Source organism: Loxodonta africana, chromosome 15, assembly GCF_030014295.1.
Source record: "Loxodonta africana isolate mLoxAfr1 chromosome 15, mLoxAfr1.hap2, whole genome shotgun sequence".
NCBI lineage: Eukaryota > Metazoa > Chordata > Mammalia > Proboscidea > Elephantidae > Loxodonta > Loxodonta africana.
Genome location: NC_087356.1, coordinates 11495235 through 11521008, shown reverse-complemented (window position 1 = coordinate 11521008; position 25774 = coordinate 11495235). Strand labels below are relative to the sequence as shown.

The 25774-nt window shown below is 43.2% G+C and overlaps 1 protein-coding gene across 14 annotated transcripts in view; it reads left to right on the top strand.

Annotated features, from left to right (window-relative positions):
* Nucleotides 1-25774, top strand: part of UXS1 (UDP-glucuronate decarboxylase 1) — a 110555-nt gene that overhangs the window by 58439 nt on the left and 26342 nt on the right. For all 14 annotated transcript variants that reach the window (XM_003413615.3, XM_010593578.2, XM_023552630.2 and 11 more), the window contains 3 exons: nt 4972-5076; nt 8408-8467; nt 11366-11487. In XM_003413615.3, coding sequence (XP_003413663.1) covers nt 4972-5076; nt 8408-8467; nt 11366-11487 — 287 coding nt within the window. The remainder of the gene's footprint in view (nt 1-4971; nt 5077-8407; nt 8468-11365; nt 11488-25774) is intronic.

Genomic DNA, 25774 nt, shown 5'->3' with positions numbered 1-25774 from the left:
GTGAAAAGCCAAGAGGAGTAGATACCGAGAGAGGGAAAATGGGAGAGGCTGGGGCCATTAGTACCCAGACATTCTGGAGTTGACCAGGCAAGGTGGGATGGAAACAGTGTTTGCCAGGGGTACTGGGTCCATATTTATGTAGACATTTGAGTGGTTCTGCTCTGATGAGAATATTTTTGTTGAATTACAATGTAGACATTTCTTTCTCAACTTACAATTTATATTGCAAATGTAAACATAAAAAGCAGAGGCTGCAGAGCGCAGAGATGCCTTCGCTGTTTAGGTTGGAGCTGTGGAGGCTTTCTAAAGTGAAGCTCGGGCATTGTGAATGTTTCCTCACTGTGGTGGTATCACGGGTGAACCCACCAGCATTTGTAGGAGTTGCTGTGGGCTAGGTTACTGGCGTGCAGGAAATTGACAAGCTGGCAACACTAAAAGGTAACCCGTGGTCCCGGGGACCAAGCCAGACCTCTGGCATGTGCAGTCTTACCTTTGCATTAAGCAAATATTTTTTGATATGAAGTCAAGGCAGAACCCTCCCACCCTTATTGCTTCTTTATGCCAAGAGAAATTTGGTCTGTACACTTTGGAAAGTCCTGAATCTTCTTAAATCCTGTTTCCCATCGTAAATACTGGTATTGAGGAACAAGGGTTGGGGCTGTGCTACGGCATTCCGTGTTGTCGAGAGTGATGTCTTGTTAGTAGTATGGATGCCAGGTCCCTGGCTTGGACTGTAGAAAAACAGAATTCTGTAGCGACTGTCTGTATTTATGATGGCATTTTAGTGTATGCTGAATAACCATGCCAGTTCCCAGAAAGAACCAAGCCTTTGTTTTATATTTTATCTTTTCCATTGTCTTCAATCTCAAGGTGAAAATCCCAAGTTAGACCTTATCAGGGTGGAAATTCCGTAGAATGTGGCATGGATCAAGGCAGGAAGTTGGAAACTGGGTTACGTTAAGAACTTTCAATAAAACAGAAGTCAGTGGGGAGCTGTACAACGTGCAGTCAGTTTTTAATGTGAATTTTCCCTTTGGCAGAAGATAACAATGGGTTTTTTTGTGTGATGGATTCTGGACATTAGATTTGGGTTGTCCTGATAGTTGTTCAATTTCTGTATTTTTTTTTTCTTCTATATTTATATATCATTTACTACATGGATTTCAGGCACAATGAAATTTACCGTAAAAACACACACACACACACATATATATATATATAAAAACAGTTGCCATCAAGTCGATTCCACCTCATGGCAGTCCATGGGTGTCAGAGTAGAACTGCACCCCGCAGGGCTTTCAGTGACTTATTTTTCTAAAGTAGGTCACCAAGCTTTTCAAGGCACCTCTGGGTGGACTCCAACCTCCAACATTGCTGTTAACAGCTGAGTGTGGTGTTTGCCCCAGCCAGGAAACTTAACAAACAACAGCAACAACAAAAAACACATAACGATACCAGACCCACTGCCCCACTGCCGTTAAGTCAATTCTGACTCCTAGGGACCCCACGGTACAGAATAGAACTGCCTGTAGGGTTTCCAAGGCTGTAAATCTTCACGGGAGCAGACTGCCACATCTTTCTCCTGTGCAAAAAAAAAACACCAAAAGCATATAGGAAGTTCATTTGTGGTTAGGCTAGTTGGGTTTCCCTTTTCAGAACTGGCAGTAGGGCAGAGCAAGCTTCAGCTATTCCACCCCACGTCTGCCCTCTTCCCAACACAAAATAGCATGTGTGTGCTCCCAGAGGAATGCTGTTTGGAATCTATTTTAGGGAATTATGTGTAAAAGGGGGAAAAACTGGCTGGCTTTACTGTTTAATTTTTCGTTTCCTTGATAATTAATGTGAACTCTTTTAGGCTCCTTTCTTAAAGGTCTTATTTCGCTAGCTGAGCACAGGGCCCTCGTAAATGTGAAAGGGTTACGGGCGGTTCACTTGGCGGTCAGCATCTGGAGACGCGTAGCCACCAAAAATGAATGGCCATGCCTGTCTTTCCCCTTTTTTCCTCCTCTCTCCGCCCCCAACTTAAATTTTTAAAGGCTGTGCTCATTTGGGTGTGCTTTGAATTGCAAAGCTGATGTGCGTTAAGGGTTTTTGTTTCTGGTTGTGAGGGTTAACTTTGCAGCTTCATTTACGTTCCAGAGCTGGTCATTACTGGTATTTCTTAGTGTCTGCATAACACCTCTCATTGCTGGTTATTTTAGGCCTATTCCGAAGTTTCCCCCTTCTCTCCTCTTGGTAATTCCTTACCAGATTAATTAATCGACAGACTGGTGCAGTGTTCTTTTTAAGATGAGAGCTGGAGTTCCCGTCATTTGAACCTGCGATATGTTGGCACATGATGATAGGGAAGTGGGACTGTTGAAAGCTTGGTCTTTCCCACTGGTAGCAAGTTTGGCTTAAATAGGATGCCACAGGGTTGCTACTTAAGTAAACGTCCAGAAGTAGTTCTATGAGACATCATCTAGCCTTTTCAGTGGAGATGGGCTAGGAGCAGCGGTAGGGCTAAACTGTCAAATGGCTTTTAAAAAGGGGGTGGGGGTGGAATAGTCTTTTGGATTAAAAAAAAAAAGACCCCGTTTATAGTTCATCTCTTCACTTGGCTAACTTTTATTGAGCACTGTTCCCAGGCTGGACCATGCCAAAGCACCTTGTAGGGATGTTTATTTTAAATTGCAGATTTCCAAGCCCACTTAGAGATTCAGACGCAATCCATCTGAACAGGGCCCCAGGAACGACATCTGTCCAGGCTCCGAGGTAACTGAGGCGGGTCTGCCCTTTGAGAAGCACCTCTCGCCCCATGGAGTGGAGAGCTCTGTGGAAAATTATAAGGAAGAAACAGACCTGCTTCTTGTGCTCCATGAGCTTACTGTTTAGTGAGGAAGACGTGTGCGTGAGTCACTTTACAAGGCAAGATGAGGTAGTTGTCAGCTGGAGGTACAGACAGCAGGTTGTAGGAGTGACTGTTTCTGACCAGGGGCTGCCAGAAGGCTTCCCACATAAACTGACATTTGAATTGAGCCAGGAAGAAGAAAACTGGGACCTGAGCGCATGAGAAGGAGACAAGGGTGCAGCTTAAAGTTAGAATATTGTTCTGTTTCATGGAAGGGAGTTACCATGCACTCTCCAAGGCAAACTGGTTTTCCCCTTAGTCATTAACACAATTTTCTTTCTCTTCCTGTGTATGTTGTTACCTCAAGAGTAAAAGGAGTGTTGAATACTTGTTTTGTAAGATCACAACCCATGCAAATTGATTTGCCCTGTCTTTGAGAGACTTGGGCCAGCCCCATCCTGTGGTTTGCAAATCAGGTGGCAAGCAAGCTCAAGTTGCAGGTACAGCCTAGTTGTGCCCTGTGGTTCAGTGTGAGGGGCTGAAGATATCTCCAGATTTTTTTCTGGCTTGAATCTGGCAGAGTCCCACTCCAGAGAGGCAGCAGGCATGATGAGGCTTTTTGCAAAGAGGAAACAGTGCCTGTTATGGATTGAATTGTGTCCCCGGCAAAAGAGATGTTGAAGTCCTAACCCCCGGCACAGGGAATGTGACTGTGTTCAGAAATACGGTTTTGGAAGATGTTACCAGTTAACATGAAGTCATACTGGAGCAGAGTGGGTTCTAATCCTATGTGACTAATGGCCTTTTATAAAAGAGGAGAAGAGGCAAAGAGATACAGAGAGAAGACAGCCAGGTGACAATGGAGTTATGTAGCAGCTGCAAGCCAGGAACAGCTGGGGCTGCCAGAAGCTGAGCCAGACAGGAAAGGATCTTCCCCTGGGTCCTTCAGAGACAGCCCACCCTGCTGATTCCCTGAATTAGAACTCCTACTCTCCAAAACTGTTAGACTATAAATTTGCATTCTGAGAAGCCACCTGCTTTGTGGTACTTTGTTTCGGCCACCCTAGGAAAGCAATTCATTGCCCAGCTAGTAAAGCTGATGGATGGTCCGCTACTTAAACAAGTCCTTGAACTTTTCAGCAGAGTTTGTAAGAATTGATCCATTTTCATACTGGTCATGGCTATACCTTAGACTCTAAAACTCGAAAAAATAAAATGGCCTCAGAATTTATGGGATTTTGTGAGAATTTGTTTAACAAAAAGATCGTGTTAACTTACAATTCGCATGATAGGATCTCTGCTTTTTATTTTTAGCTGTTTATCAACTCAAAATATCTTGCAGGGGTGGGAGAGCAGTTACAGGGTTTTTCTCTCATTTGGACAGATCCTTTCATTAATTTGTGTATTGAAAGACAGTTTTGAAAGGTTTGTGTTTGCTTAGTTTTCTTAAAGATTTTTTTTCTATAGCATTGGTTCTATTTTTTAATTTATTTATTTAATTTATTAGTTGCTATTGTTATTGAGAATTTAAAGGTCTCGAATCTCCTGGTCTAGGGTAGGATGTCTGAGTGGGGCCTGGGCATCTTTCTTTCAAAAGCCTCTCTGGGTAACTCTGAACTAGAGTGAAAAACCAAACCCGTTGCCATCGTTGATTCTAGCTCACAGCAACCCTACAGGACTGGGAAAGGGAGGAGAACAAGGCTCAGGTAATTGGCCCAGCATATATTCTGGTTCCAGATAATTAGACTTTCTATTTTGTTTAAAGTTCTGATTACCCAGAGACCCCAGTGCTGTCAAGTCAATTCCGACTCATAGTGACCCTATAGGACAGAGTAGAACTGCCCCATAGGGTTTCCAAGGAGCGCCTGGCGGATTTGAACTGCCAAGCCTTTGGTCAGCAGCCGTAGCACTTAACCACTACGCCACCAGGGTTTCCAAAGTTCTAATTAGAAACGTAAATTAGTTTCTGTGAATAATGAGATGTTAACAACTAGAATTTTGGTGAAAGCGACCGGAACACCTTGGTTAGTACAGTTTCTAGGAGTTCAGAATTTTTTTAGTGTTTTTCTTAGAAATAATATACATATTACTAATATATAATATTAATTAATAATAATAAATTTCCATCTTGCCTCTTTTAGTTGACCAGATATATCATCTGGCGTCTCCGGCTTCCCCTCCGAACTACATGTACAATCCCATTAAGACGTTAAAGACCAATACAATCGGGACTTTGAATATGTTGGGTAAGTTGTCGTTTTCTTTTTTGGCTGCTCTTATTGGGAATGTTTTAGAAGATTTCAGCTGTAGATAGTTGAGCGTTCCTTTAGTTTGATCTTGGCCTTGTCTCCTCCCTTCTCCCCCTGCGGTTGTGTTATTTGGCAGGTTGGCGGTGTTAGTTCAGGGTGACTTTATTTGTCATCAGAGTGTAAAGCTCCCCTGGCTTCACCTCGGGACTGTCGCCTCTGTGAGTCCTGCTTAAGTCAGTCGACCAAAATGGTGCAGACTTAGTCTTGGCTTTGAAATCTTTAAGCTCACTTGCTCTTGAAATATAGCACGTTGCGTATGCGAATGCACCAAATTTTAGAGAAAAATAACAAGCTTTTAGGAAGACTCAGGTGGTGGGAATAAAAAATGGTACAGCTACTCTGGAAAACAGCCTGGCAGTTTCTTAAAAAAGTAAAAATGCAACTACCATATGACCCAGTAATTTTACTCTTGGGTATTTATCCCAGAAAAGTGAAAACTTAAGTTCATACAAAAACCTGTAATGAATGTTCATAGTGGCGTTGTTTGTAATAACCAAAAAATGAAAACAGCCAAAGTGCCCTGTAATAGAGTAATGACTGAATAACGTATACATCCGTGCAATGGAATGCTAACCAAAAACCAAGCCCGTTGCTTTTGAGTGGATTCCAACTCATGGAGACCCTATAGGACAGAGTAGAACTGTCCCATAGCTGCCAAGGAGCAGCTGGTGGATTTGAACTGCCAGCCTCTTGGTTAGCAGCTGGGCTCTTAACCACTGTGCCACCAGGGCTCCCAATGGAATACTACTCGACGATAAAGAGGCATGAAGTATTGCTACAGGAAGCAACTTGGATGAATCTCAAGGGAATTATGTGAAGTGAAAAAATCCAATCCCAAAAGGTTATATACTGTTTGATTCCATTTTGAAATGGTATAGAAATAGAGAACAAATTAGTGGTTGCAAGGGGTTAAGGAAAGAGGAGGGAAGGAGGTGGGTGTGGCTATAGAAGGACACTATGAGGGATCCCTGTCATGACAGAAGGTTCTGTATCTTGACGGTATCAATATCAGTATCCTGTCCGTGATACTGTACTAGAGTTTCACTGTTGGGGGAAACTGGGTAAAGGATCTCTGTATTACTTTTTTTTTTATTGTGATAATAATATGTACAGTGAAACCTGTGAGAGCTGGAACTCAGTGGGACTGCCTTGTTTTTCCAGGCCTCGAAAGTTTTCAGCCTTTGACAGAGTGCAGTCTTAACACTTTTATGTCACTCGTTTTAGTGAAAAATATTTGAGTTTTCATTGTCTGACAGGAGCCCTGGTGGCGTAGTGATTAAGAGCTCAGCTGCTAGCCAAAAGGTTGGCATTTTGAATCCACCAGCTGCTTCTGGGAAACCCTATGAGGCAGTTCTACTCTGTCCTACAGGGAAACTATGAGTCGGAATCGATTTAACAGTAACTGGCTTGGTTGGTTTCTCTGACAGGTTTCTGCCTTACACAGGTTCCAGCTTTTGCAGGTTTTATCATATAACACATTTCCCAGTTCAACATTTTTTACCCGTATAGTTCAGTGTCACTATGAGTTCCTACAACTGCATTTGAATCTGCAATTGTCTCACCATAAAAAGTTTAATAAACGAAAGAAAAAGACCAACCGAGTCTTCCTTTTGAAGCTACCACCATTGTCTCCGCTCAGTAATACAGCGTGGTGGTCCACCTCCCAGGCTTTTGTGGGGTGAAATTGGAACCATCTTGGTGTTGGTAGCCTATAAATCCCTTCTTAAATTGAATCCTTTTAACATTTTTCTGCCACAAGCAAATCTTGGGATTTGCATAGTTTTATCTTCAGCTCCTTTTTAGCTGCCCTCTTCTTTCATTCTTTATGTACCTCTTCGTGGCTCACTGCTTCCCTCCTTGAGATGTTCATTTACACTCTTACCTTTGGTACCTTCATGCTAGGACCCTTCAGTACCAGCCCGGCCTCCCCAGAAGTGCCCATAGGCTATGTATGGGTGCCTCATTTCTCCTAGAACACGTCGTGGGCAAACACTAGATTTCCACCCTGTGGGCAGTGTTTGATGCCTGGGAGGTGTGAGACACAGCCACGCTTCTCCCGTAATGGTGCACAAGAGGCTGTATGATGGAATACATTCAGGAAACGTGCGCTTAGGCAAAGGGAAATGAGTTTCTTTTGTGCAGGGCTTCACAGAGCCTTTGATGAATTACTGTATGCTGGGACGCTGGGTTTAAGAGAGTGTTTGGAATGCTTGTCATACTTTTTTAACCACTGGTTTAGAAAAGATTGATATTGATGGAAGCTGGCCCATTGTAAGCCCTCTGGGTGGTACAAACAGTTAAGTGCTCAGCTGCTAACTGAAAGATTGGCAGTTCAAACCCAGCTAGAGGTGCCTCGGAAGAAAGACCTGGCGATCTGCTTCTGAACGGTCACGCACAGCCATAAAAACCCTGTGAGGCAGTTCTGTTCCACACACATCGGGTCGCCATGAATTGGAATTGACTCGATGACAACTGGTTTTGTTCTGTTTTTTTGGTTCACTCTAAGTGTGAGTGGAACCCTGGTGGCTCAGTGATTAAGAGCTGCAGTGAGCTACAGCTGCTAACCAAAAGGTTGGCAGTTTGAATCCACCAGCCACTCTTTGGAAACTGTATGGGGGCAGTTCTGCTCTGTCCTATAGGGTCTCTGTGAGGATGGCAGTGGGTTAAATGTGAGTTGTAAATGCATGGAAGGGGATCAGAGCAGAATTGAGAAAAGGTGGCAAGTTGCTTTGAGAAGGTGCCATTTAAATTGAACCTTGAAGGAAGCAGATAAAGAAATGGGAGGATGGGGGGCATAGTGTTGCCCAGATAAGCAGGCACAGGGGCTCAGACAGAAGTTGCGAGAGGTGTGTGCAGGAAGTGAGGGAATAGTAGCAGTTAAGGTGAGAAGGACCTTGCCTTCTGCCTACTGATGTGAAGTTACCCGAGAAAATACTGAATGATGGGTGATATGCAGAGACAAAGGCGTCTTTGTGAAACTCCTAAGTCAGGCCTTATCAAACCAACAGATTTTGCATGGGCGTGAAGTTGGCCCTGCTTACAGCTCCAAGCCTGCAAGGAATGACTATCCTGACGATTCTTTTGTGTTTTTCTTACTGTTTTTATTTTGGTTTCAAAGCAGATGCGGTAAAAGTGGTTAATCGAAGGCGTGTGGATAACCAGATACCTTCAGTACTAAAACATTTCTTAAAGCGGCCACGAAAATGTGCACGTGCATGTATGTTTTCCTGAAATTCACAGCTTCTCGTCATATTTTTGCTTTCTGTAGGGCTGGCAAAACGAGTTGGCGCACGTCTTCTCCTAGCCTCCACCTCTGAGGTGTATGGAGGTGAGTGAGGGGCTCCAGCCCCATTTGACTGTTTTCATCCTATCTCAGGTAAAAAGGAAGAAAAGATGGTTTCAGGACTCCATTTCTCAGAAAGCCAAGCCTGTACTTCCTGTGGATGATAGCAAAGACACTCTTGTTTCAACCATCTCCTCCTCTGGGTGGGATGAATTTTTTTTTTTCTTTGAACTGCTGAAGCCATACCCTGGGCGTATTGTATCATGTAACCTTGCAAATCAAGGACCCACCATCTATGAATTCCCAAAAGTGGGCTTACCATTCTGCTCTGAAGGTACCCCAGAAAGCATTGCATTTTTAAAAACTGTTTAGCTGGCATATGTTATACAGTGGAAACAGTGCATGTTGCCTGTCTGACCCGCCAAGAACCTGCAGTTGGTGAAGACACGCATTGGTAACCTGAAATGTTTTATAACGATTCCTGGAAGAACTGTAAATGGGGTGTGCCAGAAACGTGACCCTGTTATACCACCCTGCAGCACTCTCAGCATCCCTTCCCCAGGTCGACCAGTGATATGGTTTCATGCTTAGGGGGACTGAGTATCAGGAGTGGTGACTAGAGCTGTCCTTTGAATTCATGTTGATTTCTCTTCAAACCCAAAACCAGTATGAGTGCAGTGTTTCGGAGAACTGCTGGGTTGGCGCAGCAGAAGCCAGACTGACATGATGTAATTCTTCTACCTCATGTTATCATTGTGGACGGAAGAAGTAAGGAAGTAAATGGGTAAAGCCTGAGATTTTTTTTAAAGTGAGGGAACCAAATGAGAGAAAACAATCACCGAAACAGAAATAGTCTGCCAAATGCAGCTACGTATCTGTAATTCCTATGAAAAGGTAGAGCGTCCTCCACTTCTCCTTTGAAATCTTTGGAAGTTAGGAGGGAAGGGTCTGCCTTACCTCATATTTACTCAGTTGCTTATGGAATAGGAAACCCTGGTGGTGTAGTGGTTAAGAGCCATGGCTGCTAACCAAAGGTCGTCAGTTCGAATCCACCAGGCACTCCTTGGAAACCCTATGGGGCAGTTCTACTCTCTCCGTATAGGGTCGCTATGAGTTGAAACCGAGTCGACGGCCATGGGTTTGTTTTTGTTTTTGTTTTTTCCCAGAGTAGTTGAGTGGACTCTTGCGGTCCCCCTCCCTGTTCATCCTCTATCGTGGTTTGTTCAACAAAGGATTCTCAGGTTTTGCTTTCTGTGACATCGGCTGGTTCACTTTTGGTTTCTCCGACTCGCTGCTCAATATATCACAAAAGGAAGGCTGTTGATACAGTGCGAAGGATTGAGTCTTAAAATATCCAAAGTATAAAAGTACTCATGTTACATGCTGAAAAGAACACAATGGCATCTCTCCCACATCCACCCTTCTTCCTCCATCACCTGATTGATTAGCTGCCCCGTTTGTTCTCTGGAGGGTTGTTAAATCACTATGGTGTAATTCATGGCGTTCACCCATTGCTTTAGTCTGATGTTTGGTAAGTGAAGTAAACAAGTTTTGTGGAGTGCTTGCTTCGTATGTTAACCTCGCAAAATGCTGAAAATAGGAGACTGATTGGAAATCAGTTTGGACTCTAAACCCTTGCTTTTGTAAAATAACAGTGATTTCGTGAGGGAATTTTCTCATGAACTTTAGTATCCTGGACATTTCAGTTCAGACAGGACAGTCTGGGTTTCGAGGGGCAGGTTGGGTGTGCCCAGCTTCCTCTTTTTCATCCCTTGCCCCATCTCTGACCACCTTCGCTCTCAGGGGTCTAGCCTGCCCAAGCCTTGTCAGAAATTCCCAGAAAAAGGTCTGATATCAATCACCTTACATCTGAGTGAGTTTAGATCATTGGTTTTCTTCCCTCAGGGAATATTTGCCGTAAGCATTTTCTCTCATTGTGCAGTGAAAAATGTGTCCCTTCTTAAGAATTCTAAACCACAGCAGCACATAGAGAGGTCTTCCTCTTTGCCATGCTTGTAAAATGCTGCCCAAGCTGACTGAAAACATGCCGTTCTGCCCCACGTCCCCATTTCACAGATGAGCCAGAAGTCAGACTTCAGGTAAAGGAGCAAGAATTTATAGATTTCTTGTGTCATATTTTTCTAGATTTCTTGGCAAAGACATATATCTTACAGCATGCTCATATTCAGAGTGTATATAAAATCCCTGCTGTGCCAAATAAATTTGGTATTAATTCATGTTCCAAAAATATACCTGTGTTAAAAAAGAATTTTGTTACTAGGTTTCTTTAAATAACCTGTTCCCCTGGTACATTTAAAAGTGAGATTTGATTTTATGCACTAGAAAAACAGGAATTAGGAAATATAAAATAGGCATTAAAGGAACGAGCTTCCAAATGCCATTGGAAGACTCTGTCCCCCTGCCCACACTAGACCCAGCCTCAGGTTTTCTCCTCTGTGGTTCTCAGATGTGTTTTGGTGATGGCATATTTGAAAGTCATGGCGTTCCACGGAGATTTTTTTTTTTTAGTTTTCTGCTAGTTGAAAATGTTTTACTATATGTATTTTATAAATATAAGATTTAAGCCAAGTAACTCTTCATATAGATTATAGTTTGCATAAACAATCTAAAAGCACAATTTACAAGAGAGAGTAAAGACTTGGAAATTGAGAGCCTTTGATCTTTTAATTGATTTTTTTTTTTTTTTTGCCTTCAAATAGGCAACTACTGTTATTATGTAATATCAGAGATAAAAGCACTATGTCCCACTGGTACTTAGAGATGGGTTTAGAACATTGAGGTTACTTCTTCAATGTGTCTGTCTCCATTTGTAAATGCTTACCTTGGTCTTTTCATATCCCTTTTGCATCATAAATTTGTATTGTTCGTCAGCTTATAAGAAAGAAGGATGAAAACAAAGTCCCGTTTTTCCCCCATCCATAGATCCTGAAGTCCACCCTCAAAGTGAAGATTACTGGGGCCACGTGAATCCAATAGGACCACGAGCCTGTTACGATGAAGGCAAGCGTGTTGCAGAGACCATGTGTTATGCCTATATGAAGCAGGTACTGAAACAGGTTCTGGGGAGCTTGTGGTTTATACACGCAGAGCACGTATTCTTGGGGTGGATGGCTTTGATGTTCCTTAGTAGCATCAAACATGAATCAAATATCAAGGAATCAAATGCTGTGATTAATTGTGCCAGCAGGTGGGTGTCGGGGAAGCCCAGTTTTCACTGTTACGAATTAATGGTATTATCAACAGTTTTTTCCACGTGTCTCTTTTCTTTCTGAGAGATGACTTCCTTTGGATAATTTTTTATGTTTTGAGTACTGTTGTAAGACTATGACCCATATGCTTCCCTGGGGATAATTTTTTATGTTTTGAGTACTGTTGTAAGACTATGACCCATATGCTTCTCTAATGCCAAATTGCCTACCTACAGTAAGGGCATCTGTTTTCTTACATCAATGGATTTTTTTTTTTTTTTTTTTAGCTTTCCTTTTGATAATCTTCTGATAGGTATAAAATGAATTCATTATTGCTTTAATTTGTATCTCCTTTGGAACTATGCTATTTATATGTATTCACCGTCATTTCCTGCTTTGTGAATTATGGTTGCATTCCCAAAGTGTAGTGTCATGTTTCAGGTTTGCTCGCTCACGTGCAGTAGTAGAAAGAGCCCACAGACCTAGGGGACCAAGGGTTTGGGTTCCAATACTGCCTCTGCTGCCACGTGACCTCACAGAAATGACCTAACTGTCGGTCGCTCAATCCTCCTCTCTGATGTGAACTCTAATGTGGGGTTCATGACTCAAAAGGAGCAGGTGAGATGGCGCAGATAAGGGCCTCTGAGCACAGTCAAGTGGTGGACCAGCTTACTTCATCCATCTTCTCAGTGACTTTGTCTTCACTGGGCTTGGGTTGGTACTTTCATATCCTCACACTTTATGGAAATAAGCCACTCGTCTCCTTTACTAAAGCGAGAAGCTTGTAAGTTAATGAACGTGGACACAGAAGGCTGTTCTGGGGTGGCCTGGTGGCATGTGCTAGGGCTGGTCCGTGCTGTCGGGGACGTGAAGATGAGTGGGTATCCATCCTTGTGAGCAGCATTTCTCAGCCTTCGGTCCAGACTGCGAGTGAGCTCAGAAGAGGTGGACAGCGGTTGGCTTTGAGTGGGGAGGGCTGCTTCTTGGTGTCTGGCTCTGAGTTGTTCATGGCTGGGGCCTGCGCTGTCTTCTCCTGAGCGTCTGTCTCAGAACCCGAAGGAGCCAGCAGTGTTCGGTCTGCGCAGAAGGCCGAGCAGCCCTCTTCCTGGCATTCCCCATTCGGACTTCTGTGCCTTTTATTTCCGTAGTACAGGAGGAAGTAAGTCAGCCTCAGATCTAGCACATGTTCCTTCTTTCCCCGCCCCCCCCCCCTTTTTTGAAGAGGATTGTCAGGGGGCTTTCTTTCTTGTCATGTTTTTCATGAAGCACTAACATTAAAGCAGATCTTTGAACTCCTTCATTCCGGTTCGAACCCCTGCTGAGAATTTGCATTTCTAACAAGTTCCCTGCTGAGAATTTGCATTTTCACCCTAGATAGCCTCTATCGGAGTCTACAGTTTAAGGGGATCTCCAGGTGATTCTTATGTATAACTTCCTGGGAACTTGTTAGTGATGCAGATTTCAGCAGGCGCTGGAAACTGAGTGAACCAGTTCAAAGCCCTTTATTAAAGATCCGTAAAATAACCCTGTGGTGATATAAGTATTTAAAACTTTCTGCTTTATTTCTTGGCCAGAAACAAAACTACTAGACTACTTTGGAAACTTGGCTTCTATTATATCTACATTCTGAGGAACGTTAATGAGTTTTTGAAAGGACATATCTTTATCATTTTTAAGTCCAGAATATCTTGCCAGAAAAGTTTAAGATGGTCCCCTCGTTCCCTAGGACAGCCTTAGTGATTGATCGTGCTTATGAAAATTAACTGGAGCATGTGAGGGCCAAACAGTTCTGTTTTATTACATAATGAGTCAGAATCAGTGGCAACGGATTTTTTTTTTTTTTTTAAATAATAAATTTGAGGAGTAATATGGTTTCAGGTTTTTTTTATTGTATTTTTAGAGAAAATTTACAGATTCCCATTGAACAATTTCTATATGTATTATTCAGTGGCATTGGTTGCATTTTTCACAATGTCAGCATTCTGATAATTTCTGCTGTTGTTGTTCCGTATCCATTAATCTAGCTTCCTTGGCCTCCTTACCTTCTCATCTTTGGTCTATGGTAAAGGTTGACTGTTAGGCCTCATTTAGGTGATTGTTTAGAGGAGCACAGTACTAACGGCTGATGCTATTTATTTTATGAGCCACTCTTTCTTTTGGCTGATAGATGACCACTGGGAGTGGTATGAGTTCTGAGTTTAAAGGGTGTGCCAGGGTGATAGCCTTGGGGTTCCTCTAGTCTCTCCTGGTCCAGTAAGTCTGGCCTTTTATAGGAATTTAATTTTTGTTTTACGTATTACTCCCATTCTATCCTGAACTGTCTGTTGTATCCTGGTCAGAACGGTCAGTTAGTGGTAGCTGGGTACCATCTAGTTCTTCTGGTCTCAAGGGAGGTGAGGCTGTGGTTTGTGTACACTATTAGTCTTATAGACTAGTTTCTCCTCTGAGTCTTTGGTTTCCTTCTTTCTCTTTTGTTCCAGACATGCAGAGATCAACAGTTGTATCTTAAATGCTGCTCGAAGCTTTTAAGACTCAGACGCTATTCACCAAAGTAGGATGTAGAACATTATCTCTATGAGTTATATTATGCCAATTGACCAAGTTGCCCCATGAGACTATGGTCCTAAACCATCAAACCTAGTAAACTGATCCGGCGAGGTATTTGGTTATGTCTAGGAAGTATCCATAACCGTGCCCTCCTATGTGCTTTATGTATGAATATGTACGCAACACACACAAACATGTATGGATTTGCCTACAAAAACACCTATACATGTGCTTCCATGTATTCAGATGTGCTAACCTGTGCATATGTAAGCATACCTATCTACCTGTGTAACCACTCACGTATTTTTTGGTTGTTAATACTGTTATTGCAAAATTGTGTATGTTGTGGCTTTTGCCAAAGTCATCCTTCATTCTTGTATACTTTTTTGTGTCATGATTTACCTTGGTCACATTGTGCTGGCTTCACCCTTTGGTACTGCCTTACCCATCACCCAAACTTACATGTGTCTACTATCTAGAAAGTGAATCCCCCTCTCTCTCTCCTTCTCATCCCTGGTTACCACCAAAGAATGTTGCTTTCTGTGCGTATTCCTGTTCTTGTCTTTTATAATAGTGAGATCACACAGTATTTTTTATTTTATTTATTTTTTATTGTGCTTTAGGTGAAAGTTTACAGCTCAAGTTAATTTCTCATTAAAAAATTATACACATAATGTTTTGTGACATTGGTTGCAGTCACCACAATGTGACAGCACACTCTTTCCACCCCAGGTTTCCTGACTCCATTCGTCTAGTTCCTATCCATTCCTGCCTTCTCATCTTGCATTTAGATAGGAATTGCCCATTTGGTCTCATATATTTAATTGAACTAAGAAGCATGCTCCTCATTTGTGTTATTTTTTGTTTCATAGGCCTGTCTAATCTTTGTCTGAAAAGTGGACTTCAGGAATGGTTTCAGTTCTGGATTAGCAGAGTGTCCGGGGGCTGTAGTTTTGGGGGTTCCTTCAGTCTGTATCAGACCAGTAACTCTGGTCTTTTTATGTGAATTTGAATTCTGTTCTACATTTTTCTCCCGCTCTGTCTGGGACTCTCTATTGTGATCCCTGTCAGAGCCGTCATTTGTGGTAGCCAAGCACCATCTGATTCTTCTGGCCTCAGGCTGGTAGAGGCTCCGGATCAGGTGGTCCTTTAGTCCTTTGGGCTAATGTTTTCCTCGTGTCTTTGGTTTTCTTCATTCTTCTTTGCTCTGGATGGAATGGAACCAAAAGATGTATCTTAGATGCTGCTCTCAAGCTTTTAAGGCCTCAGACACTACTCACCAAAGTGGGATGTAGAACATTTTCTTTATGAACTATGTTATGTCATTTGACCTAGATGTTCCCCGAGACTATGGTCCCCAGCCCACAGCCCCAGCTACTCAGTCCCTCAAAGTGTTTGGATTGTCTAGGAAACTTCCATGGTTTTGCTTTGGTCCAGTTGTGCTGACTTCCCCTATACTGCATGTAGTCCTTCCCTTTACTGAAGTAGATGCTTGTCTAATTTCTAGTTAGTGATCTCCCTCCACCACCCTTATAAATGTCAAAGAATGCTTTTTTCTGTGTAAACCTTTTCTTGAGTTCTTTTAATAGTAGTCTCATACAGTATTTGTCCTTTTGTGACTGATTTATTTCACTTAGCACAATGTCCTCCAGATTCGTCCAGGGTACACTGTATCTTGAGAACTCATCATTATTTTTTAGGATTATATAGTATTCCATTGTCTGTATATACCAGGGTTTGTTTATTCATTCATCTGTTGATGGGCAGTTAGGTTGTTTCCATCTTTTTTCTATTGTGAATAATGCTGCAGTGAACATTGGTGTGTATATATCTGTTCCCGTCAGTAGTTTCAGTTCTCTAGGGTATACCTTAGAGTGGGATTCATGCGTCATAGGGTTAATTGTTTTCTTTTTCTTTCAGTCTTGTGGCAGTATTTCTGTACTTGGTGAATTTTTACATAGGTAAAGCTGGTGGGCAAATAGGACTTTTTATTGAACTTTTAGTATTTATTAAATGATTAATAGTGTAACTTAGGTAATTTTGAACATATACATGTTACCTTAAGGTATGAGAAAAAAAGAAAAAAAATTTTTTTTATGATAATTACAGTGGTTAATAATATAAAAATAAAAACAACAGACCTGTTGCAGTTGAGTTGTGTGGTAGTTGTTTGTGTCAACTTGGCTAGGCCGTGATTCTCAGTGGTTTGGTACATATTGTATTATCATCCTCTATTTCATGATCTGATGTGAGTAACCAATCAGTCGAAAGGGGAGTTTCCTTGGGGCCGTGGCCTGCATCCAATATATATGGATGTTCTGGCAAAGCTTATACCCTCCGGGTCCTGCATCTGCTTTGTCATCCTCTGACCTCTGGCTCTTGAGACGTGAGCCAGCAGTCTGCCGTCTGACCTACAGATTTCGGGATTCACCAGTTCCTACAGCCCCTTGAGCTAGCAGCCTGTCATCTGACCTGCCAATTTTAGGTTTGTCAGCCTCTGCCACCACGTGAGTCAGGAGAAGCTTCCAGCCTGACACCTGATCCATGGATTTGGGACTTGCCAGACTCCACAACTGCGTGGGCCATTTCCTTGAATTAATCTCTGCCTGTATGTATTTTGGAGCCCTGGTGGCATAGTGGTTAAGAGCTTGGCTGCTATCCAAAAGGTCGGCAGTTCAAATCCACCAGCCACTTCTTGGAAACCCTATGAGGTGGTATACTACTCTGTCTTATAGGGTTGCTATGAGTTGGAAGTGACTCAATGGCAATGGAATTTTTTTTTAAATATATTTCATATATATATGTATGTATATATGTACTTCAATGGTTTTGCTCCTCTAGAGAACCCAGCCTAAGACAAGTTTCTTCCAGCTCAGTGCAACCCTGTTTGTGTCAGAGAAAAACTGCACTCCATAGGGTTTTCATTGGCTATAATCTACATCACCAGGCTCTTCTTCTGAGCACTGCTGGGTGAATTTGAACTGCCACCCTGTTGGTTAGTAGCCAAGTGTGAACTCTTTGCACCACTCATGGAACCAGTAATACAGTAAAACTTGTGAAAGCTGGATCTTGTGTAAGGCATAAACCTGTCACAGAAGGAAACTCAAATATTTTCCACTAATAGAGAACTCTAGAAAAGATGTCTGTAAGACTAGGCCCTGGTAAAGGCAGAAAACTTGCAAGACCCGGGAAAGCAAAGGCAGTCCCATCAAGTCCTGGCTCTCCTGGGTTTCACTGTAATATAAGCAGTTACTGAGCATTTACTATGTATCAGACACTGTCCTAAACCAAAACCAAACCAAACCCAGTGCCATCAAGTCGATTCCGACTCATAGCGACCCTATAGTACAGAGCAGGGACTCCGTCCTAGGCACTTGAATTCTAGATAGGATTTGAATTTCATGCACGTACTGATACTGGTTTCACCCTTCTCATATAGTCTGTGCCCAGGAATGTAGCACCAGAATAACTCTAGAACTGTCATTATTTAAATTTCAGGCCTCACAGGGCCTCAAGAGTTTGATAACTTGGGTGAAATTGTCCTGAAAACTCTAAAGTAATGTACCTGTTATGAAGTCTCTCTTGTGAACAGCCATGTAATCCCATGGCTGATCATGTGCCCCCAACAAGAGCTCTGTTTGGAGGGTCTTCCTGTATAACAAGGAGCCATCCGTGTGAAGGAGATATTACTAACTCAACATCATACCTCTACTGTAACAGTCATCCGTCACGTGCTTTACACGTAGTAGGCTCTACGCAGAGTGCATTGAATGAGTGAAAGAGTCATGCCCATCACCAAGTCAGTAGTATACTTCTAGCTGGCCTGCTGTGGGCTCTAGATGGGGAAACAAACGTATGGATTATTTCCATCACGATAGTAGATTTGAGAATTGCCATGTAGAAGATACAGTCAGTGTTTTCTGGGACGGAAACCACAAAATTTAGAGTCCAGGCTGTTGTTGCTGTTATTAGGTGCAGTCGAGTCCATTCTGACTCATGGTGACACCATGTGTGCAGAGTAGAAATGCTCCATAGGGTTTTCAAGGCTGTGACCTTTTGGAAGCAGATTGCTAGGCGTTTCTTCCCAGGCACCTCTGGGCGGATTTGAACTGCCTACCTTTAGGTTAGTAGTCCAGCACTTAACCATTTGTGCCACCCGGGGAGTCCTAGGCTGTTGCATAGCCCCAGGTAGTTTATAGATTTCTTAGAGCTTGTCACTGTGCTTAGCATGCTTACCCACAGGAACTGATGTTTACCCAGTAAACTGTGCTGTGGTGGTGTCGTTGTGGCCCATCTGGACTTGTGAGCAGGTTTGATGTACTGCCTGACCCCGTATAGCCTGCACCCATCCCTGTATGGCTATTGGGTCAGGGAGTGCCGTGCTGCTAGTTGTGGGGGTGACGAGTCCTGTATGACTCTGGTGGCTTTGGCAGCAGGCAGTGGAAGTTGGGACCCCCTAGTGAGAGTGAACATGGCCAAAAGCATGGAGCTGGGCCAAGTCCATTATTGCTTTGGCAAAGCACTCAGCTCCTAACTGAAAGGTCGGCAGTTCAAACCCATCAGCCACTCTGTGGGAGAAAGATGTGGCAGTCTGCTTCTGTAAAGATTACAGCCTTGGGAACCCTATGGGGCAAGTTCTACTCTGTCCTATAGGGTCACTGAGTTGGAATGAACTCTTCAGCAGCAGGTAGCTCTTGCAGATCCCAGTGCTGAGCACAGGGCATGTCCCAGACTGGCTGCTGTCTTGAGGTGACACATTTACTTGGGGATACTCTGCACTTGTAGGAGGTGTTGGCAAGGAGCAGGAACAGATGGCTGTGCTTCACCCTCCCGCAGGGGCTCAGCCTGCTGTGTCTCACTCATTCTGCACCCCCCTCTGAGTAGGGTGTGGTTAGCCCCATTTTACATGGGAGAGCAGGCTCCAAAACTTGTATCCAGCTGCCCAGTTTTACGCAGGGCTTGAACCCGAGGCAGGCTACCTGTAGCACTGTGTTCCTTCCACTTCATCTCCTATGCCAGCAGGACTGTTCTAGAACAGGTCTGAAGTGAATCACTGGAGGGTAAGGAAGCACGGCTGAGTGAGAAGAAACGGGGCCAATGTATCCGAGTCTAAGGAAACTGAGGTTTCTTTAAAGCATTCACCATGGTGAGACTATCGCCAGAATAAGCAGTCTACAGCAGAGTTGCTCTAGAATTATCAGTTGCTTCTAGAGTGGTGAGATTAGTCAAAAAGGAGCTGCATTGTGACGTTGTTGGTTTAGAGTTCTAAGTGTGTAGCCTTTCAAGATAACGTGTTTTAGGAGAAAATTCAGAAGCTTGAGGTGTGATGATTTATGCTCTCTGTGGGCAAATGAAAAAAAATAAAAGGTCAGAAAGAGGAGTAAACCAGCGGAAAAGTATGTCTTTGGCCTATTTTTTAATTTATTGGTTTAATAACTGAAATTCTAATTTTTTATACATAATTACACATCCCTCTTAAGTATAGGTGCCCATTTTATTGTCAAGACCCCATATAGCACATGGGTATATCTTACTCTGAATAAACCTGTGATGGTTAAGATTGTGTGGCAACTCGTCTGGGCCATGATTCTCAGTATTTTGGCAGTTGTATGACGCTGTGATCATTTCCCTGTTGAAATCTGATCTGTGATCACCCCCATGATGGAATCTGCTGAGTGGTACTGGCGGGTACGGGGCCAGCGGTGGCTTACCGCCCCCCTCAGCCTTCTTCTCTCCGCCCTCCACTGCCTACTTCCTTCCTGCTTGCCTTGCCAAGGTTCTTGGCTTATTCTGGATCCAGCAGCTGCCTCTTGTCTGACCTCCAGTTCTTGGGACTTGAGCTAGCAGCTTACCTGTTGATCTCGGGATTCAGAGATCTTCACAGCCTGTGAGCAAGAGTCTTGCTCTCTGACCTCCCGATCTGGGTTCGCCAGCCCCTGCAGCTACATGAATCAGGAGAAACCTTGCAGTTTTGCCTGCTGACCTTTGGATTCCTTGACCTTCACAGCCTGTGAGTGGGAGCCCTGCTCTCCAACCTGCCTATCTTGGGTTCACCAACTTCTGTGGCTCCGTGAATTGGGAGAGGCCTCTATCCTGATCGACGGACTTGGGATGTTTGAACCTGTATGATCGTGTGAGCTGTTGCCTCGATATAAATCCTTCTTTATATTTATTTATACATTTTACTGGTTTTGCTTCTCTAGAGAACCCAGCCTAAGACAAAACCCAATATATATGAATTGGCCATATAAATAAGCTAAATAGAAGTATGAATAATCTGTTTATAAAAGTTTTTCCCTTTTACAAAGGATTCCCTTCTAGGTTTCTTTTAAAGAATGAAAACAGGGTATTGAAAATAGAATTTGATATCCCAGAAAAATCTACTTCACATACACAATTTTTGAAAACATCTCTTACATAAAGAGCAGCTGTCTTATATTTTCTTCTAGTGGGCAGAATAAGGTGGATGTTAGGATCAAAGGGCATAATCTTTCATGAATTGTTTGAACTTTTCAGAGATGAATTGCTGCTTTCGCACAGGTTTGGACATGGTGGCTTTATACATGTGGGACCTTACACGGTCTGTGGTCTGCTTTTGGTGTGCACGTGAGTTCACAGCCCCTACCAACATGAATTTTGACTCTCCAGGCTCTGTGACCCACTAAGTGGGTTGGGTCTGCAGAACAGACCGCAATGCATAAAACCATAGCATGATACAGCAGAAAGGAAAAAACAACTCAGATCATCTAGTCTGGTGGCTTCAAGGGTATGTTTTCATTTTATTTTTTATTATCAAAGTACTTTGAAAAATATCAAACAGTATGTATAATTTAGTTCAAAAAAACATTCAGCAATGTAATTAATTTCACTGACTCGTGCACTTAAGACTGGTTGAAACAGCAAAGTTTTTTACGATATATATTTTACTGCAATGAAATCTCAGCAAGCAGCTGTTGTTAGGTGCCGCTGAGTCCATCTCGGCTCATAGGTGCCTTATGTGACAGAGTTTCCTAGGCTGTAATCTTCTTGGGAGCAAATAGCTGGGTCTTTAGTCCTGCAGAGCTGCTGGGGTGATTCAGTCCTCCGACCTTCAGTTAATAGCCAAGCACTTAATGAGTCAAATGTTAGATGGGTATGATTCACACCCTGGTGATCTAGACCTGTGCCTCTGGACATGCCTGATGCTGGGTTTGTGTCCTGGCTGTGCCACTTACTTGCTGGGTGCTTGCTTTCTAGTCCCCACTTGCCTGCCAATGAATTGGCAGGAATAATATTTGCTCCTTCCTGGCCTCATGAGGTGAAATCTTGGTGGTGTAGTGGTTAAGAGCTATGGCTGCTAACGAAAAAGGTCATCAGTTCGAATCCACCAGGTGCTCCTTGGAAACTCTATGGGGAAGGGCTGTTCTACTCTGTCCTGTAGGGTTGCTATGCGTTGGAATTGACTTGACAGCAATGGGTTTGGTGTTTTGTTTTGTTTTGTTTTGTTTTCCTTTGGCTTCACGATGATTAGCGTAGTCTGCTGTGTAATGAACACTCAGTGTTGGCCAACCGAAGTAATGTGCTCCCTTAAACAATCAAGTATATGAGACCAAATGGTCAACATTTACCCAAAAGAAAAGATGAGAAGGCAAGGAGGGACAGGGAAGCTAAATCCATGGAAACAGAACAAACAGAATGGAAATAATGAGAGTACTGACACATGGTGATAATTGTAACCAACGTCACAGAACAATTTGTATAAAAATTGTTAAATGGGAACTGAATTTGCTGTGTTAAACTTTCACCTAAAACACAATTAAAATATTAAAAAAAAAAAGACTTCATCGGCATTCAGCTATAAATGTTTGTGTTCGTGAGTCTTTTAAAAAAAGAATGTTGGCCCGATTGTTAATATTAAAGCAAGTTTTTTAGGAAGATTGCCAAGCAAATACATACTTGTTTTCAAAGCAATTTCACGTATTGTCTTTGAATTCCTGTAATGTAGGCAAAACGGATATTACCATCTCCACTTTAAAGGTTAGGATCTTACGTCTTAAAAAACTTAAGTGACTTCCCCAAAAACAGAGCGGTATCGAGTGACAGAACTGTGACTGGAGTCCTCCAGGTGTTCCAGGCTTCTGACCTTCTGTGGCCTTTTCTTTTTGCCATCACCCAGAGTGAATTTGAACTTTTTAGGACCTTTGAGAATCTTGCTTCAGCAAAGGAAGCTCTACATTCTAAATGATTACCTTAGTCATCTAGTGTTGCTGTAACAGAAATACCACAAGCAGATGGCTTTAACAAACAAATTTATTCCCTCACAGTTTAGGTGGCTAGAAGTCCGGATTCATGGCCCCAGCTCTGAGGGAAGGCTTTCTTTCTCTGTCAGCTCGGGGGGATAGTTCTTGTCTCCTTTCAGCTTCTGTGGGCCTGGAGTTCCTTGGAGATCTCCATGTGTCTTGGCATCAATCTTTCCCTGGATCTAGGAGGTTCTCAGTGCAGGGCCCTGGGTCCAAAGGATGCACTCTGCTCCCAGCCCTTCTTTCTTGATGATAATGAGGTCCCTTATCGCCAGGTAAGGAGCAGACCCCATCCAGATGCATTTATGAGAGGCCACAGAGCTCCACCTGGTCCTTCTGTTTTAGCCTTTCCCGTAACCAGGGGTGTGCATGTACTTCTCTCGAGGTGTGAGGAAGATTACGGAAGCATCACAGAGCACTGGGCTGCTGTACCTGGGAACGCCTCCTTAGAGGCTTCTGTGGAATTCTTGCTCCTTCCATTCCCTGCAGATAAATATGCCCCATATCTCCTTCAGGACAAGCTGTAAGCAAAATGGTAAATGGAATGGCTCTCTCTGGAACTCTCAGGCCCCTGTCTCTGATGACTACGCCCTCTCCCTATGCAGCCTTTCTCTGTTTTCTCCTCCAGCTCCTTCCATCCGTGAAACCAGGGAGCATACCATGGTGTTCAGTGGCTTGGTATAATACTGTCCAATGAATGATTGCATTTTAAAAGAGAAATTTAGAGGAAGAATCCATTTATTCCTGGTAACGTTTTTGTGGGAGATATTTAGAGGAGGAAGCAATTCCCTGTCCCTCCACCAGACTACTTGGGTCACTGTTTGCCCGTGAGCCCAGGCCTGCCATTAATTGGTTTGGTGTCTCAGGACATATGTACCCAGCCCCTCACCCCTCTTGTGGCTGCTACAAATGAGAAAAGGAGGCGTCTGATACCAGCTTACCCATCTTGGGTTGTACATTATTGGAGCCTGGTCACTGTTTAAAAAGGCCAGTTATTAAAATGCCTTCCGAAACTGCAGTTCTACCCCCTGCAGTCCTGGCTGCCTGATGGAAACGCTTCTGAGATCCCCACGTAGTCACTATTACTTCAAGATACGGTAAGTTATCACTGAGTAAGGACAGAGTTCAGAGGCAAGTACCTGCTTCAGACCCATCACTGGGGGATATGCAATAATGATGACAGGTTTCAGAGCAATTTCATATATTTTCTCTGAATTCCTCCAGTGTAAGCAGATTGGGTATTTTTATCCCCATTTTAAAGATTAGGATTTTAAGTCTTAGAAAATGTAAGTGACTTCCCCAGAAACGTAGCTGTTGTGATGACAGAGCTGAGACTAGAACCTTCCAGATATTTCCGTGCCTACTTCTGTGAACTACCCAATAATGCTGTCGTGTCCTAGTCCATGTGGTAGTGAACTTGGTGTGGTCACATGTACTCTCCCTATTTGGAGTACTAAGCATCCATCTGTCTTGGTTATCTAGTGCTGCTGTAACAGAAATAACAGAAGTGGATGGCTTTAACAAAGAGAAATTTATTTTCTCACAGTCTTGTAGGCTAGAAGTCCAAATTCGGGGTGTCAGCTCCAGGGGAAGGCTTTCTTTCTCTGTTGGCTCTGGAGGAAGGTCCTTCTGGTCAGTCTTCCCCTGGACTAGGAGCTTCTCCATGCAGGGACCCTGGGTCCAAAGGATGCTCAGTGCTCCTGGTGCTTCTTTCTTGGTGGTGTGAGGTCCCCACTTAAGAGATAAAAGGTGGTGCAGGCTGTATCCCAGGGAAGCCCCCTTTACATTGGATCAGGGATGTGACCTTAGTAAGGGTATTACAATCCCACTGTAGTTTTCTTTAACATAAAATTACAATCACAAAATGGAGGACAACCACACAATACTGGGAATCATGGCCTAACCAAGTTGACGCACATTTTTGGGGGATAGAATTCAGTCCATGACACCATCCTTTCTTAAAATTCCATTTATTTTTTGCTGATTTAGCGTGAACTTGCAGATGTTATTCTTGTCCTTATTGATAAAAACTTGATGTTTACAGTCATACGTAAATGACTCATGGTTCACCACAAGGACAAAACCACAGAACACAAAAGTGAAAACGAGTCATTATTAAGAATGATTCAGCAGTTTGTTTTCTGAATTACTGCCTTGTGTATTCATCCATGATGGGAAACTCAAATATACCAGAATGGTCGTCTACAGGGATCTGTTGTTTGCAGATAGGGCTCTGAATGTTGAGTCAGGAGTTTCACTGATGGGTTTACTTGCTGACCATTCAGAGGAAGATTCTCTCATATGTGAGACATCGTGCCGTAGTGGTCACTTCCTGGGTTTTAGTCCTGGCTCTGCCTTTCCTGGGAAAGAGAGTTGGGTTTGGACACTGGCCCTTTCCTCAAGTCTGAGATGGGGAGTAATTATAATAATTCTGCCTTCCTCCAAGGCCTGGGCAATGGAAGAGCTACCACCATAAGCACCCCTTGTCCATGTACCCTCTGACGGTCCACCCCCACACCTCAGGACCCACTGCAAGGATTAGAAGTGCTGACTGTTGCCCAACGTACTATACATGATGAACAGGGGTAGCTCTTGTTTCAGGGTGAAGGGTGTCTTGACAATACTTAGAGAGAGATCAGCACACAAATCCAGAAGTTGTTAACACACGAGAGGAGAAAACAAAACAAAAAACCCAAACCCGTTGCCTGAGTTGATTCCAACTCCTAGCGACCCTATAAGACAGAGTAGAATTGCCCTGTAGGGTTTCCAAAGAACAGCTGGTGAATTTGAACTGCCGACCTTTTAGTTAGCAGGGCCCTAATTTTCATGACCTTTGGGTTTATATTTCTTCTAAAAGAGTTCAGGCTTATTATGTAGCTGATTTTGCTGGCGTAAACTGGGCTTGAGTTCTTGGAGAAGTGTCTTTGCTATTGCTGCTGCTGCATCTGTCCAAAGGACTTGTCCTATTTTGCCTCACAGTTATGGATCAGATTGAAAAATAAAAACAAAAGCAACTCATTTAAGTGTCGGCTAGTTAATGTCTGCAGAACTCAGCTTTTAGTGAGGCTGTGTTCTGGAACATTGTTTCTGAGGAAAGAGAAGGTTAAAAAAAACCAAACCAAACCCATTGCCGTCGAGTTGATTCTGACTCATAGAGACCCTGTAGGACAGAGTAGAACTGCCCCACAGAGCTTCCAAGGAGCGCCTGGCGGATTTGAACTGCCGATCCTTTGGTTAGCAGCTGTAGCACTTAACCACTACGCCGCCAGGGTTTCCAAGAGAAGGTTACAAGGATAAAAGTATTTGCGTTGTTGCAA